This window comes from Cynoglossus semilaevis, chromosome 8 (genome assembly GCF_000523025.1).
Source record: "Cynoglossus semilaevis isolate Cse_v1.0 chromosome 8, Cse_v1.0, whole genome shotgun sequence".
Lineage (NCBI taxonomy): Eukaryota > Metazoa > Chordata > Actinopteri > Pleuronectiformes > Cynoglossidae > Cynoglossus > Cynoglossus semilaevis.
In genome coordinates this window covers 12,374,084-12,384,695 of record NC_024314.1, presented here as the reverse complement: position 1 = coordinate 12,384,695, position 10,612 = coordinate 12,374,084, and the positions used below count along the sequence as shown (strand labels likewise).

Below are 10,612 nucleotides of genomic sequence, written 5' to 3'. Positions count from 1 at the left end.
GTGCAGCAAACCATGCACTCCATTGGCTGAGTGGGAAAAGAAAGCACTATTTTGTTAGGACGAACTCATGCGTCAACGCTTGCGTTTTACGTCTCAGTCGTGTCACACGCCCATTCAGCAGTCTGCTGCTTTGCCTGAGACCAATGAAGTCCGTTTTCCGTTGTATATCTGCGACTTCAAAGACACTGCTTTCACTAAGGGACTGTTTCTAAATTACCATTTTAATTCAGAACAATATCCCACTCTTCGACATTTATTCAAAATGTATATCTGTGACAGGTCCTTAAATGGCATCGCAATAACGTGAGTACCAATACAAAACTAACTTTACAAATACGACTGCCCTGCCAGACGATTCTAATCGATTGCCTATTGTGTTGCACGGAACCAAGTCAGTGAGGTAAGGTTTAAATGGTAAGATAAAATATTGTAATGTCGTCGCATTTTCTTCTCACAAAATGCTCCTGTTACAGTAGCAGAGGGCATAACGAAGCTGTTAGTTATACAAAGAGAAAGAAAGCTGTAAAAGAAAGTTATTGTACAAATATACAATGTAGTTACCACGAAGGAATGTTCATAATTAAGCCTAAAAACTGCAAAAGTGAGTCACATTAGTTAGCAGAAATACACCTGTAAATACAGCATTAACTCATGTTCACAGTGCAGCAGGATGCAGTGTCCACCATGGCCAAAGGGGAAGAAACTGGTTCACCTGGATTTGAAAGGGGCCCCTCCAAGAACAGAATACCTTCACCAGGTGAGGTCACACGGCAGCCTTCAGTGTGACAAACAGCTTCTTATCAACACTGCCTCACAGTAAAAGCATTAAAGTAAACTCGTCACCATTCCTCAGCTGATCGAGCTGTTCTCACGGCTGGGAGTGGATGGTCTCCTGGTGGAGTACGAGGACATGTTTCCTTACCAGGGGGAGCTGAAGCTGCTGCAGGCCACAGCCCAAACTCCTTACAGGTGCAATAAACACACAGACTTTACACATTCTCACCTTACAGTAAGTACTCTTAAAGCTCTGCTCCCAGTAGCTGTGTTGGCAGGTTAGCAGAAACCTGGACCTTAAAGGTCATGGTTGTTATTTGTATTTTTTCACCTCTCTCTTATCATGCAGTCATAGCCTGTAATAAAGATAGCATCCTTCCTGTGAGCCGATGACAGAGCACAGGAAGTCTGTGTCATAAACAGCTTTGATTTGTTTTGTAAGTCTGTCCAAAGTTTACTGTTATTTTGTGATTTCAGCCGTGAGGAAATATTAAACATGCAAGAGTTGGCCAAGTCCAAAGGCATGGAGGTGATCCCACTGGTGCAGACATTTGGTCACCTGGAGGTGAGGAGACAAGACATCCAGATATTCACAAATGTTTCCAACATGACAAATATGATCAATATTTCTCTTTCTGTAGTTTGTGTTGAAGCACCGCCCCCTGTGGGGCCTCCGAGAGCTGCCACACTGCGTTGGCACCCTGAATCCACACACAGAGGACGGGTACCGGCTGGTGATGGAGATGCTGAGGCAGGTGGTGGAGCTGCATCCGGGTGTGAACACACTTCACATTGGAGCAGACGAGGTACAGCCTGACGTTTATGTTGATGATGAGTATTTGAATCACTGTGGTATTCAGGTTAGATTGTGTGTTCATTGGTTTGTCCCACAGGTCTACATGCTTGGTGAAGGTGAGCAGTCAAAGCAGTGGTTGGTGTCACCAGAACGTACAGTCCAGCAGCTTTTCCTAAATCATGTGACCAAAGTCGCCCAGGCCGTCAAGGAGGCTTGGCCTCATATTAACATCATCATGTGGGATGATATGATGAGAGACATGAGCCAGGACACACTGAAAGGTGAGGAACAAACACAAAACCCACATTTTATCACAGCAGTGTAGTTAACATGCAAAGAATAGATCAATGTTGTATCAACAAGAGGCTGAAGCCTGTTATTACTTTTGTAAAATCATGATTTTTATCTTATATATCTATATTTTTACAGAACTTGAATTTATTCTGTCTATAATGTTTTTTAACAGCCAGTGGTCTTGTTGGTCTTGTCCAGCCCATGTTGTGGGACTATACTCCTGACCTGGATGTGGACAGAACAGGTATGAATTAAACAAGGTTATATCTATACAATTTTTTACAAACATATACAATTATGATACTATTATAATACTAAGTACCAGTACTTACTTCAGGATGGGTCTTTAGGACAGCTCTATAGATAACATGGTGATGTTAGCCAATTTTATTTTTTTTCCATTAACAGTAAATTATTTCAATCCAAAAATAAATAATCTGTATTAAAGTAAACAAAAAGTCTTCATCACTGACTGTGACTTGTCACATCAGACAATATATCAATAAAACTAAATATAAAATGAATAAAAACGTTAAAACAAGTAAAATGTAACTTTCTGTAGTGTTAACATAGCCATGTGAACAGAAAGTGAGCAGAGCTTTTACACCAATAGCTCATTCCAGTTGAATACTCTGTTTCCTGATTTCCACTTGTGTAGAACTATTTCTATGTTCCAATAAAAATGATGTGTTGTCCAGTCTCTCTTCTTGAGAAGTACCACAGTGCAGGCATGTCTGAGCTGTGGGCAGCCAGCTCCTTCAAAGGCTCCACCAGTGTTTACACCTGCGTGCTGCTCACACAGAGGCATGTGGACAATCATCTACAGTGGCTGAAGGTGGCGTCGTCCTTATCTGCTGGTGTGAAGCTCAGGGGCATCGCCATCACAGGCTGGCAAAGGTAGAAATCAGAGGAATGTCTACAGCTTCCTATCCTGTTTCTTTTTTTTGTTTGTTTCATATTTTCAGTGCTGTAGAATTGGACTCTAAGTGCGTTGGTGTCAAAGCCAAACTGCTCCAACCCTAACCATTAACCATTACCTAACTCTGAGGTCACAAAACCTTGTGTGTCTGACATTATATCCATTATTTACCACTATTTTCTTCTCTCCAAGTCAGATATGACCACCTGTCTGTGCTGTGTGAGCTGATACCTGTAGCTCTTCCATCATTAGCTGCCTGTCTGGAGACATTGGTCCACGGTCAGTTCAGCAGCGAGGCTCAAAGCAAAGCCACTGAGAAGCTAGGTGTTTCCACAGTAGAAGTTAGTGCATTAGAGAGGTGAGATCTGCTAGTGGATTGATTCACATCAGTCAGTCTGCTGATGAACAGATTTCCTTCTCAATTTTTTTTCTTTCAGACAATCTCCAGTCAACTCCCTTTTTCCAGGAAGGAGGTTGGCTGAGGTGATCGTGGAGCTGGATGTGCTGCTGAACTTGGAGGACATACGATTTTTTGAAAGAAACATGCAAGTTGTTTAAAGCAGCAGCTTTTCTCTTGAGGTTAGAAATAACCAAATAATGATTAATCACCTCAACACAGGTACGTGAGAGGATGGTTCAGCTTGTATCAACGGCAGAGAAAGTTGGTGCACCCGCTCATCACGATGCAAATTCACAGCCAAGCATCAACGTAAGGAAACATCTCATCATTGGAGAATAGCATCTTGTCATAAAAGCAGGACATGAAGACACCTTTTTTGGTGTGAAACTGTGCAACAACTGCAGTAATATTTGTAGGTATATATACAGGCTACAGTTATTAAAAATGATAGTGCTCATAGCATATTTCAATAATGTTTGTCAGATTGTACAGTTTGCACCAATATTATTTCCTGTTACTGCATTAGTTGTAATAGAAAAGTTCATGTTTAAGAGTGGATTTTAATGGGCGACTAACACTAATACCACTGGACACATCTGTACAAAGCATAAAACACAAAGCTCAAAATGTTACCTGCGATCTGGTCTTTATGGATCTTAAAAATCCATTCTTCCCTGAAAAAAAAAAGAATTAATTCATTACTTACGCGAGCCTCCTTCAGTCCACGGCTGAGCTAAGCTAAACCTGAATGCTTTTCTCATCTCTCTGCAGATTCCTGTCCTTGTTGCAACAGAAGACAGAGGCAGTCAGAGTGGAGATGCTGGGTCTTTACCCAGAGTCAACTGTCCAAGAGTGGATAGAGGAGCACGTCAGTCCAGTTCTGTTTCCTTTACAGCAGATTACAGACGAGATCATGACCTGTATGAAGGAAATTGTTCCACAGATTTAATGTTTTAAATGAACAACATATTATTGTGGAAGTGGAATTTTCTGCAACACAGTCCAAACCAGGGCATGAAAATGTAGTTTCGAGTCATAATAAAGGCCCAGTGTATTTAGAAATCACTTTTATACCCAAATTACAAATATGTTTACAAAGATTGTTTTACATAATAAGCCCTGCCATAGCCCTGATTCTGTTGACAAAGAAATAATTTAAATCACCATCATGTAATGCTTCAGTCTTTGGTAAATACACACAAAAGGTAAATAAAAATGTCAACTTTTGAAGAAAAAAAACTGCAAAAAAAAACAATCTTGCCAACCATGATTTCATTCAGACTTGAAGATAATATAACATGCAGGAAAAGATGCTTATCTACTGGGTGGTCCAGAAAGTGTGGGAAGAGGCACAAACTGCTGACTCTAACTCACATACAAACACCTATAATTATTTGGAAGCACAGTAAATGTTTAAGGAGTGTTTTGTCAGGCACTCATTATATCCAAGAGGATTTACAGAATGTCTTCATAATAAATGGAAACATTTTTGTTGTTGTGTAAACATTTGCACCTTCTCTTCCCTGAAAATAAAAACATCAGCTCTGACCGTGAGATCCCTGATTAACAGAAAGAATCCTTCAGTTAAAGAACGGTCATTAAACACAGTTCAGTGTTCCTCAGCTTCATCGTCAAAATTGCTGCTGTTCTCTAGAGAATCTTCATCATCATCGCCCTCATCTTCTACAAATCCACTCTCTTCCTCCTGTTGCCTTTGTCGCTGCAGCTCCTCCAGGCCTACAAAACGCTTCAGCAGCGCGCCCACAGCCTCCACATCACTGACAGAATACATGAGGAGAGAGAGAGAGAAATGACATCAAATAAAGTGCTTTTCAAATGGCACTGCATGGTGTCTGTGTGAAAAAAAACTTTCTTGAACAGCACTAGCTAAAATACAGACTGGAGTCATGTTTCATCTTAGTTGGATCCATAGTGTAGCAGTTAGCATGCCTGCCTCAGAAGTGGAGAGTGTTGGGTTCAATTCCAAGAGGAACCACAAGCTTGGCACTTGCTAGGGGCAGCCTGTTAACAGCATAGCTGCTGCTAACACAACAATTTCCCATATATGGGATCAATATAGAACTTTTTTTTAATCTTAAAATTAAAATCTTTGTTAAAATATTAGTAATGAACCCAGTTTGCAAAAAAAATCTAGTGCTACAAATGCACATAAGCCATGACCCTTTATACTTTTGTCTCTATAGTCTTGTCTTAAAAACCATCTCTGAAAAAGTCTTTGGCCAGAAATTGATGGATGAACTGAAGGACCAGGTCCATTGGACTGGAATGTCATATAATAGGTTTCAAACCTCTTTTAAAAAATTACAAAAAAAATGATGATCAGAAACAGCCTGGAAACAAGGTATTGGAACGGCTGTTTACCTCCGTCCCCCTAGTGTGGCGTTCTGTGTCAGAGGGTAGGAGAATCCTGCAGCCAGCCGCAGCATCAGAAGGTAACCTTTCCCCAAATACCGAACCTTTTCTTCTTGTACACAAATATCACAGAGCTGTGCCAAATCCAGCACAACTGAAAGACAGACAGAAATGGAGAAGGAAAAGAGGTGGACCAAAAATTCAGCAACCTAAAACTACAGGCTAACAACAGGCACTCTCTGTGGGGTCACTGACCTTTCTCCTGACCCTTCCTCCACAGCGTCAGGACTGAAGCATATAAGCTTATGGTCTTTAGCTCAATCAGGTTCTTGGTCTTGTCAAACACTGCCTCCTCCCACTCCTCCATATTTTGCATGGCCACAAAGAGGCAGCCACTCACATAGAACAGCTTCCACAGAATGCTGTCTGTTTGGAAAAGAGAGGAGAGAGAACAGAGATGCACATGTCAAAGGACAGATTGACAGAACTATGCTAAATAATTTGTGAACAAACCTGAGCTGTAATAGGCAGCTGCCAACCCAATAGATGCAACACCTGCATTTAAAGAAAACATGTTTAAAAGAGAGAAAATACTGCATTTATGTTGTTGTGTTTTTTGTTTTACTAACCAACAAGAAGAGACCACGACCTAATGCCTGGGGATCTCTTCAGGTGGAGCAGTTTGGTTGTGTGCTGTTCTACTGTCATGTATCCCATCTGGACCAACACAAAACACGAGGTTGAATTAACATCTAGGTGTTTAAAGTCAGATTCATTTAACTAAGCACTACACAATTCATAAAACTATTTTTTTAAATGTCCCTTTAAATTCAAGACCTAATCGACCCCACCATTAACGTCATAATTACTAATAATTTAATATTAGTTTAATTAAGTTCAGATAATATTGGATTTGATTAAGAAGAACTTCGTTCTTCAAATATTTGAAGTAGATTGAGTAACACACCCACCCTCCTTTGTGGTGGAGTTGGATGTGATGGAGATGAACCACATACGCTTTTCTGACACAAAAGTCATTACGTTGAACGAAATATATTTTACTTACCTTTATTTAGAATGGATTTCTGCAAATTGCAGCCCTCAACAATAAATAAACGCGTATTCGTAGGAGGAAACGCGTGAACGAATTATAAGGAAGTTGTTTTGCTGGTAAATGCAACTGTCTTGCATGGGTGACACTTCCTTCCTGGAGCCGCCAGCTCTGATTGGACGGTTTCATTTTCCTATTGCCTTCAAATTAAAATACTATACGGAAATTTCAGACAAAACGTACAAAAAACCCAGATTTGTGGTGGTACAGTATGGGGTATATACTGTAGGTAGCCATGACATACCTGACTAAGAGGCACTATTCATGCAGTGGTTGATTAATGGAATTTTATACACGTCTTCCCCTTAATGTCCTTGTACCCCGTGTTACAATGACAATAAAGACTATTCTATTCATCAAGATGACATTTTTTACGGAGTCTACATGGATTCACTTGCAGGTCAACATCAGGATTCGTTATCTTTTAATTTAAAAAGTATGGGTTTTAAGGCTTAGCGTGTATGTGTTTGAAAGGTTCGCCAGCAATAATTTTTAATTTTGCCGCATTTTCAGCAATAGCTGCGCTCTTATTTTGATTATTGAATCCGCGCATGCGTATGGATTTGCCGGGGTAAACAATGGAGGCGGACGTGTTCAGACAACCTCAGCCTGAGTCCCATTAGCTGTGAGGATTCTAGAAGCTTTTCATTTAAATTCATAGCGGGAATGACTGGGGAACATTAAACCACCACGGGTCCGGCCCGCAGGTGACTCTACCGGGTGGTGGAGGAGAGCAGAGCGACCGCAGAGCGACCGCAGAGCAGGTAAACTCTGCGGTGTCACTGTGCCGCTCTCTCCGCTAAGCAGTGACCGCTATTGTCACTGCATTCTTTTGATGCCATTGTACGCGTGGGCCGTGGAATAAAACCATCTGGTGAGTGATTTTCACTTGTTCAATCGTTTGCCTTTCATTGATTCGTTAAATTAAGGTAAAGTCAAATTGCGAGGTCAGTACCGTGATTAAACTGTCTACCGCCTGTCAAAACCATCCGTGTGACGCTAGTGACGTTTACAAAACTTTTCATCATTTAACAACAGCAATGATTCACATGAATCGTGGAAGAAATACGTGCATTATTTGGCCAGCTAGCAAAATTGGTCAATTCGACTTTATCGCCTTTACCAAGAGATAGCAGTCCTTTACTGGGCCACATCAGCAGGTGTCGGGACTGTGGGTCCCGTCCTAGGTAATCTACTGTAACATCAAAGATAAAAAAGAGTAAATGTTTGACGTACTAGGCCCAAATTAAAAAAACTTTGGAAGGTATGGGCCGATTTTAATTCCCAGTAATTTTACATGGGCAAAAAGGAGTTTAATTGTCTTTTTGACATTTTATCCAGGACTTTCATTTGTAAAACTTTGGAACTTATCTCAGCGTTTATCTTTATGTTTATAAATCCTGATATGACTGGGACTCAAAATTATTATTTTGAATCTTTAATCGTTACTTAGACTTAGACTTTAACCCATGGGCCTCTGGGACCAGATACTGGATTTTTATGTCTTGGACTAACAGTAGCCTTACAGTACAAATAAAAATGTGTAGAGAGTTTAATGATTGTATCAAATTAATGGGATTCAAAACTAATGGCTACGTTCTTCAAATAAATTGTTCAGTAAAATTGGAAAATATTTTGGATAGATTTCATAGATAGATTTATCTAAAAAAAACATTCTATATTACAAGATTTCCAAAATGGCTTCATGTCAAATTATTCAAAACCACATAGATACAGATGACATTATTTTAAAAATGACACTTAAAAATCACTAGGACTGTATGTTAGCAAGCCAGGGTGTATTCTTTTAAGTCATTGATAATCGGTTTATTTTCGGGAGAACGCCTGCTGTTAAAGATCTTCAGTGTCATGCAGTGGAAGAAGAACGTTCCATGCAGAGTTGACATGTTTGATCCTGTTTACTACCGGAAACACTGGCTTTTTACAATATATGTGTTTTTCTCATGATGATACCTGATGTGTGTGTTTGTGTGTATAATTAACTCTAACCATTAAGGATTTAATGACAGGACACAAGTTTGTATAGGGTGCAAGTTTCACATCATTATGAAGCTGTTGTGTCGGTGATAAGAAAGGCCAGTTCTGATAGGATAGGATAAGGAGGAGGGAGGCGGCGGGTCGACCAGAGGAGGGTGGAGTTGACAAAACACACACAGCAGCAGCAAACAGCAGACACAGTTGTTATATCAAAGGGTTGGACTTGGGGGAGATGATCAACAGTGGAAAGAAAACCCCACTATATATATATTTATATATACAGTATAGACTGTATTTATCTGTTTGTACTCTACAGGTAACCTGGAGAGAAAATGTCTGAGGTGCAGGCTGCAAAGAGGAAGGAGAAGTGTGAGAACTGCACCAAACAGGTGAGTTCCCAGCATGCATGCCTGGCTGGTTTGAAGACGCTGCTCTTTTTAAATGAAGCGTCTATTTTAATTTTATGACCAATCTGCTGACAGTGCAACAAGAAGCAGAGTGATGAAGGACCTGATTCCCAGCAGGAGAGAGATGCAGTCACTGGACAGGTATTTTTTCCCCACAAAACCAAATCAGTTTGTTTTAAAGATTTTCAACACAAAAATCCAGTTTTAATCCAGTCATGAGTTGTTGTGTCATCAAGGTTTAATGACGTTTTTCTCATGTAAAGTCTGTTACACCAGCATATTCCATTCCAAGGCAAATTTATCACATTTATCACTTTTTTATCTGTTAAATGTAATGGTTAGCTTTAAAGGATATTTTAACATTTCTTAGCTAGGTATCTGTTGTCTAATTTGAAATATTTTTAGAGGCGTTCCCCGGGCGCTCAAAGCTGCCTACTTCACTTTGGTGATGGGTTAAATGCAGAGGTCACATTTCGTTGTGTGCAGTTTTAGGCAGAGGCGACTAGAGTAGCCAAAAATTGTACTCAAGTAAAAGTACTGTTACTTCAGAATAATGTTACTCAGGTAGAAGTAAAAGAAAGTCATCCAAATAATTACTTTAGTAAGAGTAAAAACCTACTTGGTAAAAAAACTACTCAAGTTCTGAGTAACTGTTGAGTAACATCTGATTTATTTTATCAGCTAGAAAAAGTAGGAGGAGAGTTTATACTATCGATAAAATACTAAAATAAAACAAATTACTTAAATACCTTAAAATAATCTACAGGTAAATTCAAGTAAACCTACTTCAATAAAAATACAAATCAATGAAATAATACATAGGAGTACATAAAAAATAAATATTTACAAAATAACCTCAACATGTTTCCTCAGGTTAGACGTTAAGCTTTTGAATGCTGAAATATCTATATGTTTGTTTTGGGCGACACAAAAGACACTGCATGATGTAACTGCTGCTCCACACTGTGAGAACTGGATACTGGATAGCTAAAGCTTTATCCAGTATCTCTGTAACGAGTAACGAGTTCAGTATAGCCTAATGTAGCAGAGTAAGAGTATTGTTTCTTCTTCGTAAATCTACTCAAGTAAAAGTATAGTGATTTAAAACTACTCCTAGAAGTATTTTATTTTGAAAAACTCACTTAAGTAAACGTAACAGAGTAAATGTAACTCGTTACTACCCACCTCTGTTTCTTTTAGATGTGTATTTTGAAGAAATAAATATTTCTCTATATATTTCACCTTTATATTTTCACATATATTTATCAACAAGTTTCACCTTCATCACGTGTTCTTGGCCTCAGGGATGAGGAAGCTTCACTTCTCTTTTTTTTGCTGTTTTTCCTCAGAATAATGAAGGATCCCAGCTGCTGCTCAGTGCTTGTCTGTCCTGTGATGGCTGTCTGTCAGAGGAAGAGAGTCTGAAGATTTCTCAGCAGAGTGTGGAGGAAGTGGAACGAGTTCTGGCTCTCAACAAGGTGCAAGATGCAACTGGTTTTTCCACTTTTATTTTAGGACATTTTCCCTTCATTTCTCCATT

At 39.5% G+C, this 10,612-nt stretch overlaps 3 protein-coding genes across 11 annotated transcripts in view; 2 read left to right on the top strand and 1 right to left on the bottom strand.

Annotated features, from left to right (window-relative positions):
- Positions 1-39: 39 nt before the first annotated feature.
- On the top strand, positions 40-4,450 carry hexd (hexosaminidase d). Of its 6 annotated transcripts, none has more exons than XM_008314839.3 (13): positions 40-303; positions 397-400; positions 662-757; positions 854-969; positions 1,252-1,339; positions 1,416-1,580; positions 1,668-1,851; positions 2,037-2,108; positions 2,563-2,761; positions 2,980-3,141; positions 3,221-3,328; positions 3,403-3,492; positions 3,955-4,450. In XM_008314839.3, the coding sequence occupies exons 1-13, from the start codon at positions 68-70 to the stop codon at positions 4,130-4,132; spliced, it is 1,698 nt and encodes a 565-aa protein (XP_008313061.1). In that variant the 5' UTR covers positions 40-67; the 3' UTR covers positions 4,133-4,450. The 6 variants fall into 6 exon arrangements, with proteins under 6 accessions (XP_008313061.1, XP_024913679.1, XP_016889827.1 ...); XM_017034338.2 differs by having other exon boundaries at positions 138-303; positions 393-400; XM_025057911.1 differs by lacking the exon at positions 397-400 and having other exon boundaries at positions 667-757.
- Positions 4,236-10,372, bottom strand: cybc1 (cytochrome b-245 chaperone 1). 2 transcript variants are annotated; one of them, XM_008314843.3, is made up of 6 exons: positions 10,352-10,372; positions 6,186-6,273; positions 6,070-6,111; positions 5,812-5,982; positions 5,566-5,710; positions 4,236-4,961 (listed from the first exon to the last, which is right to left on the bottom strand). In XM_008314843.3, exons 1-6 carry the CDS (start codon positions 10,355-10,357, stop codon positions 4,793-4,795), a joined length of 621 nt encoding a protein of 206 aa, XP_008313065.1. In that variant the 5' UTR covers positions 10,358-10,372; the 3' UTR covers positions 4,236-4,792. The 2 variants fall into 2 exon arrangements, with proteins under 2 accessions (XP_008313065.1, XP_008313066.1); XM_008314844.3 differs by lacking the exon at positions 10,352-10,372 and adding an exon at positions 6,623-6,782.
- Positions 7,215-10,612, top strand: part of narf (nuclear prelamin A recognition factor) — a 13,644-nt gene continuing 10,246 nt past the window's right edge. For all 3 annotated transcript variants that reach the window (XM_025057920.1, XM_008314846.3, XM_025057919.1), the window contains exons 1-4: positions 7,215-7,541; positions 8,982-9,054; positions 9,148-9,213; positions 10,422-10,550. In XM_025057920.1, the coding sequence (XP_024913688.1) occupies positions 8,998-9,054; positions 9,148-9,213; positions 10,422-10,550 (252 nt within the window). In that variant the 5' untranslated portion in view covers positions 7,215-7,541; positions 8,982-8,997. The remainder of the gene's footprint in view (positions 7,542-8,981; positions 9,055-9,147; positions 9,214-10,421; positions 10,551-10,612) is intronic.

Bases quoted from the DNA above. Each gene is read 5' to 3' on its own strand.
- cybc1 (XM_008314843.3), bottom strand. The intron at 5,983-6,069 runs GTTTGTTCACAA...TTTTCCAAACAG, and splicing joins AGCTGCCTATTACAGCTCAG to ACAGCATTCTGTGGAAGCTG. The intron at 4,962-5,565 runs GTAAACAGCCGT...GTATTCTGTCAG, and splicing joins GCCACACTAGGGGGACGGAG to TGATGTGGAGGCTGTGGGCG.
- hexd (XM_008314839.3), top strand. From the start codon at position 68: ATGCGTCAACGCTTGCGTTTTACGTCTCAGTCGTGTCACACGCCCATT. The intron at 970-1,251 runs GTGCAATAAACA...TTGTGATTTCAG, and splicing joins ACAGCCCAAACTCCTTACAG to CCGTGAGGAAATATTAAACA. The intron at 1,581-1,667 runs GTACAGCCTGAC...TTTGTCCCACAG, and splicing joins TTCACATTGGAGCAGACGAG to GTCTACATGCTTGGTGAAGG.